The sequence below is a fragment of the Primulina eburnea genome, chromosome 1 (assembly GCF_022965805.1).
Source record: "Primulina eburnea isolate SZY01 chromosome 1, ASM2296580v1, whole genome shotgun sequence".
Classification (NCBI taxonomy): domain Eukaryota; kingdom Viridiplantae; phylum Streptophyta; class Magnoliopsida; order Lamiales; family Gesneriaceae; genus Primulina; species Primulina eburnea.
In genome coordinates this window covers 14,495,579-14,515,741 of record NC_133101.1, presented here as the reverse complement: position 1 = coordinate 14,515,741, position 20,163 = coordinate 14,495,579, and the positions used below count along the sequence as shown (strand labels likewise).

Genomic DNA, 20,163 nt, shown 5'->3' with positions numbered 1-20,163 from the left:
CCAATCTCGTGTCTTAGGTTAGTGGTCTTGGATAGAGTCCATGAAAATAGAAACAAATCTCGCAGAATCTTGCTGGATCGCGTGACTCGCTAGGGCGGTAGGTTTTGACCGCTGGGGCGAGTGACTCTCGAATAAAAATCTTTAGCCTTCTCTCTAGTCTCGCTGGGGCGGCCACTTTTGACCGCCCGAGCGAGAGATCTTCTGTTAAATTCTCTTGTCCAGGCTAGCAGTCTCGCTGGGGCGGTCAGTTTTGACCGCCCTAGCGAGAGGTCTTCTGTTCGATATCCTCGGTAAGACTAGAATGCTCGCTGGGGCGGTCAGTTTTGACCGCCCTAGCGAGGCTTCTTCGTTGTTGTGCCCATTTTCTGCCATATTTGGTTCCATTCCTACAAAATACCACAAAACACACGAGATCAGTCATATGCTAAATAATGCAAACAAAATGCAAGAATAAACTAAAACAAACTAATATGATGTATGAATGCGACTCGAAACCAACACTAAAAACACGTAAAAACGAGTCCTATCATCATCATTGACAGATTGACCAAATCTGCCTGTTTCATCCCGTACAGAATGACCTACAGACATGATCAGATGGTGGAGATTTACGTTAGAGCTGTCGTCAGATTGCTTGGTGTGCCAAAGTCAATCGTATCAGATCGTGATACACGGTTCACTTCTCACTTCTGGCACAGTTTGCAGCAGGCTTTGGGTACGACATTGCACCTGAGTACTGCTTATCATCCTCAGACAGACGGACAGTCAGAGCGGACTACCCAGAGGATACGTTGAGAGCTGTAGTACTAGATTTTGGTACTAGTTGGCAGGATTCATTGCCTTTGTGTGAATTCTCGTACAACAACAGCTATCAGACAAGTATAGAGATGTCACCGTTTGAAGCTTTGTATGGCAAAAAGTGCAGATCTCCGTTGTACTGGGATGATATTTCTGAAGTACCAGAATTAGGGCCTGACATGATTCGAGAAATGACTGAGAAAGTGAAGATCATTCAGAAGAGAATGAAGACAGCGCAAGACAGACAAGCTAAGTATGACAATATCAGACACAGACCGTTAGTATTTGAGCAGGGAGACAGAGTATTCTTGAAGATTTCTCATTTCAGAGGCGTTGTCAGGTTTGGCAAGCGAGGAAAGTTGTCTCCTAGATACATCGGTCCGTATGAGATTTTTGAGAAGATTGGAGATCGAGCTTACAGACTTGCTCTTCTCCTTCTTTGTCTGGGATACATGACGTCTTTCATGTATCGATGTTGCGTAGAGATATGCCAGATATTTCTCATATCATCTAGCCTGACGAAGCCGAATTAGATCAGACGTTGAGCTATGTTGAGCAACCGATACAGATTCTTGATCGGAAAGAGAAACAGCTCAGAACGAAGACCATTCCGCTTGTGAAGGTTCATTGGAGTCGTCATGGCAACGAGGAAGCAACTAGGGAGACAGAGTCAGAGATGCAACAAATATATCCCGAGTTATTCATATGATGTGAGTACTTTTTCAGTTCTGATTTTAATTATTGCTCTTATTCATGCCTTGATTGATTGCCTGCGATTTCGAGGACGAAATCATTTCTTAGAGGGGGAGAAATGTAAGGCTCGAGAATTATCAGTCTTCATTGATGTGAGATTCGAAGATATGAGAATGCATGACGGGCGGTCAAAACTCCTCCTCCTCATCATGCTCAGGTGGTGGATTGCCCTCGTCAGCTGCAGGCGGCATAGGATACGTGTACTGGAAGTGGAAAGGTGGCGGGTATGCTGGAACAGGCGGCCGGCCGGAAGTGTCTAAGACCAAGTGAGTCGAGATGCCCTGCACCAAGTACTCGATGTTCAGAGTGTGGGCTTGGTCGATGGCCTGATAATGAGTCTGGTAGGTGGCCCAAGCACCCAACTCGTCGACTCGGTCTCGAATGACACGGCGGCGTGGCTGCGGTGGTGGTGGATGTCCGAAGACCGGAGGTGGTGGAGCGGCTTGCACGTGACCGTAAAATACATCAGCGGGCAGCTCATCCCGTCTCTTCGCGTACTTGGAGGTATGAAGAGCCTCATCGATGGCTCTCAGTGGCGGTAGCCACTCATCATCGTCCGCGAAAATCACACCCGCGCGGGCACATAGCTCAGTCACGATAGTGGGGAAATAAAAGGCTAAATTGTTGCAATTGATACAGATAGTAAGCTGCCCGAATATGAGTTTGCCCACATCAATAGGCATCCCGGTATAGATCGCATAAAGAACCACCGCCCTATCCCGCTGTACATCACTCGTATGCCCTACCGGCATCAATCTCTTCGATAGAAAGGCATACCAAAGTGCCGCCTCCACCTTCAAAAATTTCTCAAGAAACACCGTATACGTTCCCGGCTGCTTCCACGTAGTGCCCGGATAACACAATGTGTGAATGATCAGATCGTAATCCGGATTCAGCACCCAAGCCTGGAATACCGAATCATCCACTGCCGGTAAACCCAACAAATCATTTATCGTTTTAGGATCATATGGGACTAGACGTCCCCTCACCCTAGCCTTATTTTCAGTCCCTTCCAGGGGCGTTAGCGTAAAACTCACGTACAACCGGCACCACAGCCGCATTCGGTTGTGCTAAAAAATTCGTCCACCCTCGTCCTGCAACTTGGAACTCCTCAAAAATATTATCTAAAATCCACGAAGTACATCCCCTCTCAGGGATTGGTTTTCTATGGAGTTTAGCTTGCTCAAATCGCTCCCTAGCCCTGTCATTCACAAATATAGAGGGGGTGGATCGAGAACTAGAGGCACCGCGGGTTACCTTCGAGCGTTTGGAAGCCATGGTAAGAGTAGAGTGCACAAGTAATATGAAGTCGCCGGAAAATTTGGAAGCTCGCCGGAAAATTTTGGAAGATCGCCGGAACGTGAAGAGGCGGCGGCATGGGTGGTGGAGAGGCGGCGGCGTGGGTGGTGGTCGGAGAGTGTAGATCTGGCCGGGAAAATCGCGTCTTGGGCTTTGCAACATTGGAGATTCACAAAGATACCTGTAAATTGGCAAGAAACCACGTCAATCGCTTCAGATCTGGAGTGGAGGGGCAAAAATTTGAGAGAAAAGTGTAGGTTTTGCGAGTGGGAGAAGAGAGAAGGGAGGGCGCAGCTTTTAAACATTCGCGACTCGCTAGGGCGGTCAAAAGTGTCCGCCCTAGCGAGAGTCTGTCTGCCCGAAAATTACGAGTGCTCGCTGGGGCGGACAAAAGTGTCCGCCCTAGCGGGGGACCCTCGGTTTTAAAAATTTTAAAAAGACGCGAGTGTTCGTTAGGGCGGTCAGTTTTGACCGCCCGAGCGAGATATCCTCGACTAAAATTATTTTGAAAAGTTGTAACACTCGCGGGGGCGGTCAAGTTTGACCGCCCTAGCGAGGGATTTTCGGGAAAAATGTTTTTGAAAATTTCGATTCCTCGCTGGGGCGGACAAAAGTGTCCGCCCTAGCGATGCATGCTCTGTAGTAGCCCAAATTCCAATTTGGGTAATTAACGGATTAATGGTGATTAAGAAGGTTTAATGTGTAATTTTGACCGTGGTCATGATCGGACGGACCGAAGATGGTTCGGTAGCACCGAAGAGTTCGGACGATCCGAAGTAAGTTCGGTGGATCCGATCTTGAGGTGTCAAGAGTCGATCGACACGTCAGTTTTCATGCAAGTTCGGATGATCCGAAGTGTAAGTTCGGTGGATCCGATTATGAGGTGTCAAGAGCTGATGGACACGTAGGAGTTCGGACGTTCCGAAGTGGGTTCGGTGGATCCGAACATAGCCTATAAATAGTGCTCGGATTTCCTCATTTTGCATTGCAAATTCTTGAGTTGTGTCTTATATTTGAGAGGTTTGGAAGGTTTCTAGGGTTAGTTGTTGGTCGAGCGATAGCCAAGAGCTGCCAGGATTGGTAGCGTAGCGACGCCTGAGTTACGAGGCAATCGACATCAAAGGGCTGTCGACGGACGAAGGTAAACCCTAAACCTTTGGTAGTACTAGGGAGTACTGGTTTTGCTAGTCGAGCATGGTAGTTTCGTTCATTGAGTATGCTTTTGTTGCGTAGGCTTGTGCTAGACCTGATTAGCGGTGTTGCGTAAGGCTAGGCTTGCTGTGATAGAGGTACGAAAGTACTATCCGAGATATCCTGGTTGAGTATACATTCATATATGTGTTGCATGATTATTTGCTGCATGGATATATGTCATATGATGCATGCTATTATGTCACGCTTTATGATGCATGTTGCATTTCATGTTGAGCCGTATCTCCTTCGAAATAGCCTTTACTGTTGAGCTGTATCTCTTTCGAGATAAGCTATATCTTGTGGGGCCGCTCAGCCCTGTCTTGTGGACGTATGGACACCGAGAGTACACAGTGGCCGACGGGTCGGGAGGGCTTCGGTGATCCGGGACATTTTAGGTCCACGTCTGATCTTGTAGTGGATGCAGTGACCCAGAGGAGTACCGCGCGGCACTATCCACTTGGCGCCTCTAGACTGAGCATTTTGAGATCCTTTGTGACTCCTGTTTCTTGACTACCCTGGTATCATATCATAGCATGTGCATTTCATATAGGCTTGTATACTCATACTTTTGTACTGGGCGTTCTTATCGCTCACGTCCTCGGTTTTGTTTATCTTGGACACCCCATTCCCTCGGGGCAGGCCTCAGGTTGGAAGGCTCAGGAGGAGGACGAGGAGGACGTGGAGTGGATGGTTGAGTTAGTTATTCTTTACTGTTCTGTTTCGATATGGTTGTATCAGATATTTTCAGTTTAGTTTGAGTATTCTAGATTTCGATCGGGTTGTATAACTTTCTTTCATTGGCCTTTTCCGCGTTTATCTCTGATTATTATTAATTAAGTTAAGTGCATGCTTAGTTCTTGTTTAGTAGGTGATTCTGGAACGGGTCACTACATGCTCGGCCAAAAATCAATTAAAAATTTCAACCTCTCGCTGGGGCGGTTAAAATGAACCGCCCTAGCGAGGTATTTTCGAAAGCATTTTGAAAAAAAATTTTAATGCAAATGCCATGCAATTATCTAAATGCAAGTGATGCAATTAATTAACTAACGAAAAAGAATAAAATAAGGAGTAGAAGTAGTTCTCAATTTATAGTCTAGAGCTCGACTTTTCACCCATGTCCTTAACGACTGTCTTGGAGCCGAGTGACTCCAATTTGTGGCCCAATCGTGCCACCAATATAGTGCTTTAATCTTTGGGCGTTCACAGTAAACGTCCCTTCCTTGCCGTCATGCAACACCACTGCACCTGATGGGAACACCTCGGCTATAACGAATGGTCCTGACCATCTTGACTTTAGCTTGCCCGGAAAGAGTCGTAAGCGAGAGTTGTATAACAACACCGCTTCACCCACTTTGAATTCTCTTCTTACAATGTGTTTATCATGGGCTCTTTTGGTGCGTTCCTTGTAAGATAGGGCAAGATCATACGCTGTACCTCGGAACTCATCCAACTGACTCAACTGCAACAGTCGTTTTTCACCTGCAAGAGCAAAATCAAAGTTCAGTGCCTTGGTCGCCCAATATGCTCTATGCTCTAATTCTACGGGTAGATGACATGCTTTACCAAAAAGTAACCTATATGGTGTAGTGCCTATAGATGTTTTGAACGCAGTACGATAAGCCCACAAAGCATCATCTAACCGAATGGACCAGTCCTTTCGATTCACATTAACCGTCTTTTCTAAAATCCTCTTAATCTCTCGATTGGACACTTCAAGTTGTCCACTAGTCTGAGGGTGGTATGGAGTGGAAACTTTGTGGGTGACACCATATTTGCCCATCAGTTTATCAAAAATTTTGTTGCAAAAATGGGTGCCACCATCACTTATGATTGCACGTGGTGTACCGAATCGATTAAAAATGTGTTTTTTCAAAAATTTTAACACCACTTGTGCATCATTCGTGGCACAAGCCTCCGCCTCCACCCATTTAGATACATACTCCACTGCCACCAAAATAAATTTCTTTGTAAAAGACGCAGGAAAAGGACCCATAAAATCAATCCCCCACACATCAAATATTTCACACTCAATAATGTTATTCAAAGGCATCTCATGACGGTTAGAAATATTACCTGTGCGTTGGCATCTATCACAATTGAGAACATACAAACGAGCATCCTTAAAAAGAGTTGGCCAATAGAAGCCACATTCGAGTACCTTAGATGCCGTCCGTATGGGTCCAAAGTGACCACCTACCTCACGGTCATGGCAGTGGTTCAGAATTTGGCTGGTTTCCTCCTCCGCTACACATCTCCTTATCATGGCATCTGCACAGATTTTAAACAAAAACGGTTCCTCCCAAAAATAATATTTCACGTCAGAAAAGAATTTCTTTCTTTGGTGAAACGATAAATTTGGGGGAGGTGTGCCAGTGACAAGAAAATTTGCGAAATTGGCATACCAAGGGCACGCATTTACCTCAAACAATTGCTCATCAGGGAACCAGTCATCTATATCAGTGTGAACGCCATTAATTCTAATATCCTCAAGCCTAGACAGATGATCAGCAACCACATTTTCTACACCCTTTTTATCTCGAATCTCGAGATCAAATTCTTGCAATAGTAAAATCCACCTAATTAACCTAGGTTTCGCATCTTTCTTAGCAAGCAAGTATTTTAGGGCAGAATGATCTGTATACACAATCACTTTAGACAGAACAAGGTATGAATGAAATTTCTCGAAAGCAAATACTATAGCAAGTAATTCCTTTTCAGTAGTAGCGTAATTCAGTTGAGCATCATTTAAGGTCTTACTTGCATAGTAGATGGTATGAAATACCTTGTTCTTCCTTTGACCCAGCACCGCACCAACAGCTGTATCACTAGCATCGCACATCACCTCAAACGGTAACTCCCAATCAGGGGCAGTCAGAACAGGTGCTGTCACCAAGCTCTTCTTGAGTACTTCGAATGCCTGCAGACAAGTAGAATCAAAATTAAACTCAACATCTTTCATCAACAAAGAAGATAAAGGCTTAGCAATTTTAGAAAAATCCTTAATGAAACGCCTATAAAAACCCGCATGGCCTAGTAAACTTCGAACTCCCTTTATCGATGAAGGTGGTGGTAGATTTTTGATCACTTCCACCTTGGCCTTGTCGACCTCGATTCCATTCTCCGATACTTTGTGTCCTAACACAATCCCCTCTTGCACCATGAAGTGACATTTCTCCCAATTTAACACCAAATTGCTCTCTTCACATCTAATGAGCACCAAATTCAAATTTTTTAAACATTCATCAAATGAAGAGCCAAAAATAGAGAAATCATCCATAAAAACTTCAAGAAAATTCTCAATCATGTCATGAAAAATAGCGGTCATGCATCTTTGAAATGTAGCAGGTGCATTGCATAGACCAAAGGGCATACGCCTAAACGCAAAAGTACCATAAGGGCAAGTGAAAGTAGTTTTCTCTTGGTCCTCGGGTGCAATTGTGATTTGGTTGTATCCCGAATATCCATCCAAAAAACAGTAAAATTCATGACCGGCTAATCGTTCAATCATTTGATCAATAAATGGCAAGGGGAAGTGATCTTTACGGGTTGCATCATTTAATTTCCTATAATCCATGCACACACGCCAACCCGTAACGATTCTAGTGGGAATCAACTCATTTTTTTCATTGGTAATAACAGTAATCCCACCCTTTTTAGGCACACATTGTACAGGACTTACCCACGCACTATCAGAGATAGGATAGATAATACCTGCGTCCAGAAGTTTGATCGTTTCAGCTTTTACTACCTCTTGCATCTTTGGATTGAGTCTCCTTTGTGGTTGTGCTAGAGGTGAGTACTTATCCTCCATTAGGATTTTGTGCATGCAGATCGAAGGACTTATCCCCTTGATGTCCGAAACTTTCCAAGCGAATGCTCCTCTATGCTCCTTAAGGACTCCCAAGAGCTTACTCTCCATATCATCTGTCAAAGAAGAGGAAATAATAACAGGCAGGTTATTATTTTCTCCTAAATATACGTACTTGAGATGTGGAGGTAGTGGTTTGAGCTCCAAAGTAGGTGGCTCCTCTAGACTTGACTTTTGAGGCATTAAATCTTTTCTATCCCCCAATTCCTCTAGTCGAAGCCTCACTTGCTTTCTCCAAGGTGGAATGGCATTCAAATGAGCTACCATCTCCATCCTCTCCTCGTCCAGCTCGTCCTCCTGTTTTTCAGTAGTGAGAGTAGCCTCCAATGGCTCTTGCAATCCATCCTGCACAAAATCACAAACAAGAGAGTCTAAGACATCAACGCGAAAACAACTATCATCGTGCATTGTGTGCTTGAGAGTATTAAAGACATCAAAAATAATTTCTTCTTCTCCAACTCTCAGTCTCAATTTTCCCTCGTCAACATCGATCAGTGCTTTCCCTGTAGCCAGAAATGGTCTCCCTAGGATTAGAGGCATCTCCAAATCTTCCTCCATATCAAGTACTACAAAATCTGCAGGAAAAATAAACTTATCCACTTTCACCAAGACATCTTCGATAATCCCACGTGGATACTTGACAGATCTGTCAGCCAGCTGCAATGACATCCTAGTTGGCTTGGTTTCACCCAATCCCAGTCTCCTAAACACAGAATAAGGCATCAAATTAATACTCGCACCAAGATCACATAGAGCTTTATGAAAATTAATATCACCAATAATGCAAGGTATAGAGAAACTCCCTGGATCTTTTTGCTTAGGAGGCATCCTGTTTTGAACTAAAGCGTAGCAATTTTCAGTCAAGTTCACAGTCATATGATCTTCTAGCTTCCGCTTGTTTGCTAAGATATCTTTCAAGAATTTTGCATAACTTGGCATATTCAGTAAAGCATCAGCAAAAGGAATGTTAATATGCAATTTTTTGAATATCTCAAGAAATTTACCAAATTGTGCATCTAACTTAGCTTTTTTCAGTGCTGCAGGAAAAGGTGGGGGGATAACAATTTTACTCGGTGCAATAGGTGTAAAAGTAGAGTTAGAAGACTTACCTCCTTGTTGTTCCACCTCATCCTCACCTTGCTTGTTCTTTTCCTCCTTAGACTCAAGTGCCTTTCCACTGCGCAATTCCACAGCTTTCACATGCTCTCTCGGGTTAGTCTCCGTGTTGCTTGGCAAAGTTCCTTGCTCCCTATTAGCAATTAACTTAGCCAATTGTCCAATTTGATTCTCTAACCCTTTTATGGATGCATCCTGATTCTGAAATCTCGTCTCGGTTGCAGAAATAAATTTAGTCATCATTTGCTCTAAATTTGACTTCTCCTCCCTAGGCGGTTCTGGCTTGAATCCTTGGTGCATCCCATGTGGTGGACCTCTTTGTTGGCGGTTTTGGTTGTTTTGACCTCCCCACGAAAAGTTTGGGTGATTCCTCCATCCCGGATTATAGGACTTTGAATAAGGGTCATTTCTAGGACGGTTCTGGAATCCCACGTGTTTTGCTCCCTCAGGTACATAGAATGGATTGCCATCTTGGCAATCTTGCACGTCATGCTCACCTCCACACTTATCACAGAAAATCTCTTGCAGACGCATAGCTGACCCACTCGCATTCATCCCATCAATCTTTCTATTCAGAGCCTCCAACTGTGCTGACACCGCAGATAAATCATCAACTTTATTAACCCCAGCACCTCGTCTCTGCCTATCAGAATGAGGATGATAGCTACTGGCAGCCATCTCCTCCAATAATTCATATCCTTCCTCAGCCGTTTTTCTCAACAAGTTACCACAGGCAGCAGCATCTATCATGGTACGGTTAGGAGTAAGCAGACCATAATAAAAAGTTTGAACCACTAACCCAAGAGGTAGCTCATGGTGTGGACATCTCCTCAACAAATCCTTGTATCGCTCCCACGCCTCGTAAAGTGACTCAAGCTCATATTGAGCAAAAGTAGTAATGTCAGCTCTAAATTTCATAGTCTTCGACGGAGGAAAGTACTTGGTCAGGAATGCCTTTGCCATATCTTCCCACGTAGTGATAGACCCTACAGGTAAACAGTTTAACCAAGACTTAGCTTTGTCTCTTAGTGAAAATGGAAATAAACGCAAACGAACAGCATCATCAGATACGCCATTAAATTTAAATGTATCACAAATTTCAAGAAAGTCAGCTATATGAGAATTAGGGTCATCAAGTGCACTTCCCCCAAATTGAACAGTGTTTTGGATCATCTGAATGATAGCTGGCTTGATCTCGAATTGGTTCGCCCGGATGATTGGCCTTACGATGCTTGGACGTGCTCCATCCAGAGACGGCTGTGCATAATCCATCATCGGTACACGGCGTGGCATCTCAATCCGTCTCTCATTTTGGCGCTCCTCCTCCTGCTCTTGTTCGTGCCTCTCCATTTGTTCCTTGAGTCTTTGCTGTTGTCTTCGGCGTCTAGCAGTGCGTTCGATCTCAGGGTCAAACGGCTCAAGCTTAGACTCGAATGATCTTCGCATGCACCTCAAGAGAATTCTGCAATAAAATGAGAGTATCAAATAACAATAAAATTAAGAATACTAAAGAATTTAAATGAGAAATAAGAAAATTGTGAATCAACAGTCCCCGGCAACGGCGCCAAAAACTTGATCGAGCAAAACTTGCACAGTGAATGGTCCCAAAATTTGTTTTATATATGAAAGCTCGATTTAAATATCGCAAGTGCACGATAGTCAAGTTATAATAAACGTACGTGAATACGAGTATCGATCCACAGGGACTGCGTTACAATATTTTTTTATTCTCAATTAAAATTTCTTTAGCAACGATAAAGTGGTTTGGTAATTAAACTAATGTAAATCAAATAACTAAAAGAATTAAAGCGCAAAGAGAATGTATGCAATAATGCAATGATTAAGTTGGATTAAATCAAATGAAAGATGAATTTGTTGGGAATTATCAGTTCACCTACCACTCGTGTTTTAATAATTACCCTCGACTCTTACTCGTGCATTCGACGGAATTCCCTAGACTAATCAATATACTCTGTCGAGCTATATTAACACTAATCATAAACATGCAGTAATCAAGTGTCCTCAATTATTTAACAGTTTAAGATCGCCTTACGTTCTATGGAATCCTCTAGCTTTTATCCGGGTGAACTATCACTATCGACACGTACCCAATTCCGTATGTCTACTAAAATTGTAAGTCCGTGGTTTATACTATGCGATCCTATTGTTAATTAGTCTGTCGACATCGTTAACAACATGCAATAATCAAAGGAAGATAGCTAGGCTTCGCTTGAAACAAGAAATAACAATAGCATAAACAAATCACTTGTAAAAACGTCAAAAAATAATGTTAAACAACGAGTACGGGTAGGATCCCCTCAAATCCCAACAAATCTAGAGTTTAGCCAACCAAATTCATACTAAAAATCAACAATCTATGCAAGAGAATAAAATACGGAATAATAAAATACTAAATATGACGATGGAAGATGGCTGCGACGCTTGGAATTCTCGAGTTCTTCGAAAGTCTTCCTTACTCCTAGCCTTCTCTCCCAGAAAAATTGATGAAAATATGATGAATAATCCCAAAGAGGCGCCCAATCTCGTGTCTTAGGTTAGTGGTCTTGGATAGAGTCCATGAAAATAGAAACAAATCTCGCAGAATCTTGCTGGATCGCGTGACTCGCTAGGGCGGTAGGTTTTGACCGCTGGGGCGAGTGACTCTCGAATAAAAATCTTTAGCCTTCTCTCTAGTCTCGCTGGGGCGGCCACTTTTGACCGCCCGAGCGAGAGATCTTCTGTTAAATTCTCTTGTCCAGGCTAGCAGTCTCGCTGGGGCGGTCAGTTTTGACCGCCCTAGCGAGAGGTCTTCTGTTCGATATCCTCGGTAAGACTAGAATGCTCGCTGGGGCGGTCAGTTTTGACCGCCCTAGCGAGGCTTCTTCGTTGTTGTGCCCATTTTCTGCCATATTTGGTTCCATTCCTACAAAATACCACAAAACACACGAGATCAGTCATATGCTAAATAATGCAAACAAAATGCAAGAATAAACTAAAACAAACTAATATGATGTATGAATGCGACTCGAAACCAACACTAAAAACACGTAAAAACGAGTCCTATCATCATCATTGACAGATTGACCAAATCTGCCTGTTTCATCCCGTACAGAATGACCTACAGACATGATCAAATGGCGGAGATTTACGTTAGAGCTGTCGTCAGATTGCATGGTGTGCCAAAGTCAATCGTATCAGATCGTGATACACGGTTCACTTCTCACTTCTGGCACAGTTTGCAGCAGGCTTTGGGTACGACATTGCACCTGAGTACTGCTTATCATCCTCAGACAGACGGACAGTCAGAGCGGACTACCCAGAGGATACGTTGAGAGCTGTAGTACTAGATTTTGGTACTAGTTGGCAGGATTCATTGCCTTTGTGTGAATTCTCGTACAACAACAGCTATCAGACAAGTATAGAGATGTCACCGTTTGAAGCTTTGTATGGCAAAAAGTGCAGATCTCCGTTGTACTGGGATGATATTTCTGAAGTACCAGAATTAGGGCCTGACATGATTCGAGAAATGACTGAGAAAGTGAAGATCATTCAGAAGAGAATGAAGACAGCGCAAGACAGACAAGCTAAGTATGACAATATCAGACACAGACCGTTAGTATTTGAGCAGGGAGACAGAGTATTCTTGAAGATTTCTCATTTCAGAGGCGTTGTCAGGTTTGGCAAGCGAGGAAAGTTGTCTCCTAGATACATCGGTCCGTATGAGATTTTTGAGAAGATTGGAGATCGAGCTTACAGACTTGCTCTTCCTCCTTCTTTGTCTGGGATACATGACGTCTTTCATGTATCGATGTTGCGTAGAGATATGCCAGATATTTCTCATATCATCTAGCCTGACGAAGCCGAATTAGATCAGACGTTGAGCTATGTTGAGCAACCGATACAGATTCTTGATCGGAAAGAGAAACAGCTCAGAACGAAGACCATTCCGCTTGTGAAGGTTCATTGGAGTCGTCATGGCAACGAGGAAGCAACTAGGGAGACAGAGTCAGAGATGCAACAAATATATCCCGAGTTATTCATATGATGTGAGTACTTTTTCAGTTCTGATTTTAATTATTGCTCTTATTCATGCCTTGATTGATTGCCTGCGATTTCGAGGACGAAATCATTTCTTAGAGGGGGAGAAATGTAAGGCTCGAGAATTATCAGTCTTCATTGATGTGAGATTCGAAGATATGAGAATGCATGACATGTTATAAGAAGCATTAGGTGAAATGGTGGAATATGGCAAGAAAAAGATAAAATTTCCGAAGTTTGGCCGAAGCCACACCGCACCCGCGCCTGGAAAGCCACCGCACCCGCGGTGCATGGCCAGTAGGTTGGGAAATTTTACAGAACAGGTACCGCACCCGTGGTAAAGTACAGATCGCACCCGCGGTCGATGAATTTCGAGAAATAAAAGTGATGCCGAAGCACTAGCGCACCCGCGGTCAAGATGCAGCGCACCCGCGGTGCTGCATGCGAGAAATCCACCTTGAAGTCTTGTTGTGACACATGGCATATATATATATAGATTCTTCAGCTGAGTCTGCATTTCTTCATTTTCAGACTTCAGAACCGAGACAACTCCATGAAAGTGTCAAGTTCTTCCATTTTATAAATTAGTTTGTGTAAGATTTATTTACTCAAACTGAAATCCAAGCATAGATTTGTGCTCCTTGCATCATTGGCTACAAGAAGATGTAAGTTTCTTTTTATTTCAGCATGGGTTGAAGTGTAGGTGTTGGGGAAAATCAGATTTGAGTTAGAATATGTGTTCTTGATATGTCGAGCATGGTATAATTGCAATCGGATCGATTTTCGGATACCGTATGTTATTGTTTCGATTTTCCATCTTATTTGGGCATGAGATCATGCAGATTTTGATACCTTGGTAGATAGATGGTATAATCTTGAGTTGAAGAGTATGATTTTGATTGAGTATGTTGTGTTGATACGACCGGTATCGAGAAAACACGCCGTTATGCCGTCGATTGTTACCGAGGTTGAACATGATTGATTATTGACTTGTGCAAGACTTGATATGAGTTATATATTGATAGAATGCATATCTATATTATCATTTCAGATTAGACTTGATAGAGTTGACATTCGATTTGAGATCTCGACTGATTCATTCGACAAGAAAGGTATAAATGCATGTGAATTGGGAGATGTGACTTGAACCAGATTTGGTTTAAGTTTCCCACAAATCACATATGAGATTGTTGTTATATTTGATTATGTTTATGTCTTGTTTATTGATTTATATTCAAGACTTTGAGATAGGAATCATTGACAGATTGTCAAACTAGACGTCCGATGTATCGACGCATAGGAGCAGATCATCTCCGTGTGTAGACATTCGATACAGATCTGACCGGAGTCTAGGAATAAGACGTACAGTTACCTCGATTGGTAGGGTAGGTGACAGATCAGTGACGTCTTATTCACACCGGGATCCCTAGATTTAGAAATTAATCGAGTCAAGAATAAGATGTTGAATACAGATTTGTATTCTTTTGCATGTCATAGATTATGATTCATATTAATTGATATTTGTTATGCTTTTGTACATGAATTGTTACATTGCATGTATACATGTTTTATACTGGGATTCGTTCTCACCGGAGTTTCCGGCTGTTGTTGTGTCTGTATGTGTGCATAACGACAGGTGGGACAGGATCAGGGTCACGAGCAAGATGAGAGAGCAGGTAATTGTGGTGATTTCGGGCATAGAAGACTACTAGTTGTTTGTACTAGACATGTACTGGTTTTCTGAACACTAGTGTATGATAGTACTAAACCAGAGTTTGTATGTACAGTATGTTTGTTTAATCAAATAAAGAATAAACTCATGCTTTATTTATACATTTGATTTAATGTTAAAAGCAAAATTTTGACCCGCATTTTATAATAAAGATCCATTTAATCCCAGATAGATTCGATTTAGAGCCCGGGTCCCCAAAATGTATCTATCAATCTATTAAATCATTTGAACTCTCTTTTGGGTATTTAAACAAACATTTTGCATACTCTTTTCTTTTGTATCCCCTTTTAAACAATTGAGGCAAATAAAAGCCTCTACTATACAACACAATGAATCCATACATACTATGAATCAAATGGAAGGGAATATCATAATAAAACTCTTGAAATACAATACATATACTTTCATGTGAGCAAAAGGAATGAATTCCACTTACAACCCAAAGGACACCTTGATACTAGCCTCTGGCACAAATCCTACAACAATAAACCATGTATTGAACCATCAACAACTCAATAATCACATATCCATATACATAAAACTCATAAAACCCAAATCATCACAAATACCATAACTTCCCTCAACACCAAAATCCAAAGATAAGTAAACCACAAGCTTACCTTAGCTCCTTGACTCCAAAATAACCTTGTTCTCACTACAAAAACCCAAATAGAAGCTTGAATCAAAGGATCAAAAGAAGAAAATGTAAGAACCCTAGCTCCAAGGAGAGAAAAATCGAGAAGGGTGGGAGAAGAATGAGGGAAATGAGCCAACTCTCTCTATTTAATCACTTAAAATCCGAAAACGCGACTTCACTGTTCACGCACCGCGGGTGCGCTCACTCATCCACCGCGGGTGCGCTGCACCTACTGCATCTCATCCAAAAATCTGAAAACGTCGACCGTAGGTGCGCTACAAATCTCACCGCGGGTGCGCTGCATATCTACCGCGGGTGCGGTGTAGCTACTGCATGACATCCCAAAAAATCTGAACATGACGACCGCGGGTGCGGTGGACCTGCTGCCCAAACAATAAACTTTGCGACTAAAAATCGAACCGTAACGTCGCTTCTCTTCATAATTAGGCAACACTCCCAACACGAAAGTTACACCTCTATGACTTATCTGACCACTCCAATTGGCCTCATACCAATCGGCTTAACATACAAATTACTATGAATTAAATCGCAACGATGCTACAATAAAACCACACTTCAACTATAACCAACAATACTATAAACCATAAATCACAATTCTTAACATCACAACTCTACTTAAACTTAACCAAATAGTCTATAAACATACGAAATCTTAAACCGTACGGTTCACCAGGCTTGGATATTACAATCTCCCCTCCTTAAAGGAATTACGTCCTCGAAATTGATGTCACTGCGAAAACAACTCAGGATACTTTCCTCTCATCTCATCATCTGGTTCCCACGTGGCTTCTTCAATCAATTGATTCCTCCAAAGGACTTTAACAATGCCGATCTCTTTGTTTCTCAATAATTTAACTTTGCGATCCAAAATCTGGACCGGAATCTCTTGATACGTCAAATTCGGCGTCAAATCCAATGGCTCGTGGCGAAGAACATGGGAAGGATTCGCCACATACTTTCTGAGCATGTAGACATGAAAAACATTATGAACTCTATCAAGATCTGGCGGTAGGGCTAACCTGTAAGCTCGATCACCAATTCTGTCCAAAATCTCAAATGGGCCAATAAATCTTGGACTCAACTTTCCCTTCTTGCCAAACCGCATCACACCCTTAAGAGGTGCAATCTTCAAGAACACATGAGCGCCAACCTCAAATTGCAACGACCTTCGTCTTACATCAGCATAACTCTTCTGTCTCGACTAAGCCGTCTTCATCCTCTCTTGAATAACAGCAACAACATCAGCTGTCTGTTGGACCAACTCTGGACCCAACATCTTTCTCTCACCAACCTCGTCCCAATACAAGGTAGATCTACACTTCCTGCCATAAAGTGCTTCATACGGTGCCATGCCAATCGTCGTCTGGTAGCTATTATTATACGTGAACTCAACAAGAGGCAATTTGGAATCCCAGCTACCTGGATAGTCGATAGTACAAGCTCTGAGCATATACTCCAAAATCTGAATAACTCTCTCTGATTGACCGTCGCTCTGGGATGATATGCTGTACTGAATGCTAACCGTGTACCCAAGGCTCTGTGCAAACTCTTCCAAAACTCTGAAGTAAATCTAGTGTCACGATCAGACACAATCGACACAGGAACACCATGACATCTAACAATCTCTGCTATGTACTCTTCGGCATACTGGTTCATGGAATACGTCGTCTTTACTGGGAGAAAATACGCTGACTTGGTCAATCGATCAACGATAACCCAAATAGAATTATAACCTTTCTGCGTTTTGGGAAGACCAACCACGAAATCCATAGTAATATGCTCCCATTTCCATTGAGGAATCGGCAATGAATGCAATGTCCCAGCAGGTTTCTGATGCTCAATCTTCACCTGATGACAAGTTAGGCACTGAGCAATAAAAACGGCAATATCCTTCTTCATACCTGGCCACCAGTAGAGTCTACGAAGATCATGATACATCTTGGTACTACCTGGATGTATCGAGTATGGCGCGGTATGAGACTCTGTCAAGACGTCTCGCCGAATATCATCATCAATAGGAACGCAAATACAACCTCTGAATATCACCAAACCATCTCTATTCATCCCAAACTCTGAATTACCTCTCTCTTCTGCTCTAGCTCTCATCTCTGTCAACTGTGAATCATTGACCTGCTCTCTACGGATCATGTCCGTCAATGTAGCTCTAATGATCAACGCTGAAAAGCGTGCAATGTTTCCCGGAACTACTAAAGCTATCTCCTCTCGCTGCAAGTCTAACAACAATGGTTTCTGAATCATAGAACTCAAAGAAGAACTTGACTTACGGCTCAAAGCATCCGCTACTACATTAGCCTTACCAGGGTGGTAACTAATCGTTACATCATAATCTTTGACAAGCTCTAACCACCGTCTCTGTCGCATATTGAGTTCTTTCTAGGAAAACAAATACTTTAAACTCTTTTGGTTTGTGAAGATTTCACACTTTTCGCCATATAAATAGTGTCTCCAGATTTTCAGGGCGAAAACCACAGCTGCCAGCTCCAAATCATGCGTAGGATAATTCTTCTCATAGTCCTTCAACTGACGAGAAGCATAGGCTATAACCTTTCCACGTTGAATCAGTACTGCACCAAGGCCCTTCTTCGACGTATTGGTAAAAACAACAAAGTCCTCTGAACCGCTGGGCAATGCAAGTACCGGAGCTGTCATCAATCTATCTTTCAACTCTTGGAATCCACTTTGGCATTCATTGGACCACTCAAACTTCACAGTCTTCCTCGTCAAGTTGGTTAGCGGCAGGGCAATCTTGGAAAAATCTGAAATGAAACAACGATAATAACCCGCCAAACCAAGAAAACTACGTACCTTTGATACAGTGGTAGGGATAGGCCACTTCTGTATCACCTCAATTTTCACTGGATCAACAGCTATACCATTCTTCGAAACAACATGGCCTAAGAAAGAAATCTGCTCCAACCAGAACTCACATTTCTTCAACTTAGCATACAACCACTTCTCTCTCAACAACTGAAGAACAACTCTGAGGTTCTCTGCATGAAGCTCTCTGGTCTTGGAATATATCAATATGTCATCAATGAAAACAATGACAAAGCTATCCAAATACGGCTTGAACACCCGGTTCATAAGATCCATGAAGACTGAAGGAGCATTAGTCAAACCGAACGACATAACCTGGAATTCGTAATGTCCATACCTGGTCCGAAACGCCGTCTTCGGAATATCAGACTCCCTAACTTTCAACTGATGATAGCCAGATCGCAGATAAATCTTCGAGAACACTGTAGCTCCTTGAAGTTGGTCAAAAAGGTCATCTATCTGTGCCAACGAGTATTTATTCTTGATCGTCACTTTTTTGATTTCTCTGTAATCAATGCATAGCCGCAAAGACCCATCTTTCTTTTTAACAAAAAGAACTGGAGCTCCCCAAGGCGAAGAACTCGGCCGAATAAAACCTTTGTCCAAAATATCCTGCAATTGCGCCTTCAATTCTTTCATCTCTGACGGGGCAATTCTATATGGAGCCTTAGAAATAGGAACCGTACCCGGAACTAGATCAATCACAAACTCTACATCTCTGTCCGGCGGTAAACCCGGCACATCATCCTCAAATACATCAGAGAACTCTCTCACAACATCAATATCATCAATATTCAACTTCACAATTCTATCCATATCAACAATCGAAGCCAAAAACCCATCACAACCTCTAAACAACAACTTCTTAGCCTCAAGACATGAAATAAAAGGAAGGACCAGTGAAGTACCTGCACTGGCGAGCATACCTTCCTTATTCCCATCATCTGCAAATTTCACCGTCTTAGCAACACAATCAATCACTGCACGATAAGTTGATAGCCAATCCATGCCAAGTATAATATCAAACACAACCATCGGGATAACAATCAAATCGACATAAACCACTCGCTCATCAATTTGAACAGAACACGCATACACAATAGACGTCGGGCACAACACATCCCCAGAAGGCAATACAACATTAAACTGGAGGGGAAGAATAGAAGGAACTAGACCCAAAGATCTCAAAAATAGTTCAGACATAAAAGAATGAGTAGCACCTGTATCAATCAATGTCGTAGCTACTCTGCCTGAAATTAAAATAGTGCTAGAGATCATAGAAGAATCATGGTTAATACCTTCCTTTGTCATAGTGAAGATGCGACCTTGCACCTTATCTTTACTTGATCCTCTTGGACAGTCCTTGGCAATATGGCCTGCAGTACCACATCGGTAACAAGTGTGAGTATCAAATCTGCACTCTCCCCTATGATGCCTACTGCACTTGGGACACAACGGCTTATCTGGATCAGATGGAACTGTCGATGCTTTAGAACTCTGCTCTAACTTGCCTTTCCCTTTGAAATTGCCTTTACCTCTTTGGTTCGAGCCTTGACCTCTTTGAGCAATAGACTGCTGTCTCGCTTGCCTCTCTCTAGCAATGTCTTTCTCATCTTGCTCGGCTAACAGTGCTTTAGCCACAATCTCTTTAAAAGTCACCGCCTTAGACATATTGATGTCTCTTCTGATTTCAGCTCGAAGTCCTCTCATCAAATGAGCACCCTTGTCCTTGTCATTCGAGGCAACATAAGGGGCAAACAGACAACCCTCCTCAAACTTCAAAATGTACTCGTCAACATTCATACCTCCCTGTCGAAGCTCTAAAAACTCAGTCACCTTCCTAGCTCGAAGTGCATCCAGAAAATACTT

At 42.6% G+C, this 20,163-nt stretch overlaps 1 protein-coding gene and 1 non-coding gene across 2 annotated transcripts; one reads left to right on the top strand and one right to left on the bottom strand.

Moving 5' to 3' along the window:
- Positions 1-1,679: 1,679 nt before the first annotated feature.
- LOC140804741 (uncharacterized) lies at positions 1,680-19,907 on the bottom strand. The gene is made up of 7 exons (XM_073160853.1): positions 19,802-19,907; positions 19,593-19,670; positions 6,242-7,968; positions 5,479-5,503; positions 2,809-3,031; positions 2,589-2,752; positions 1,680-2,476 (listed from the first exon to the last, which is right to left on the bottom strand). The coding sequence occupies exons 1-7, from the start codon at positions 19,905-19,907 to the stop codon at positions 1,680-1,682; spliced, it is 3,120 nt and encodes a 1,039-aa protein (XP_073016954.1).
- On the top strand, positions 9,837-9,943 carry LOC140815075 (small nucleolar RNA R71). Its single transcript, XR_012114253.1, has one exon. It is a non-coding gene; the product is annotated as a small nucleolar RNA R71 (small nucleolar RNA).
- Positions 19,908-20,163: the final 256 nt, after the last annotated feature.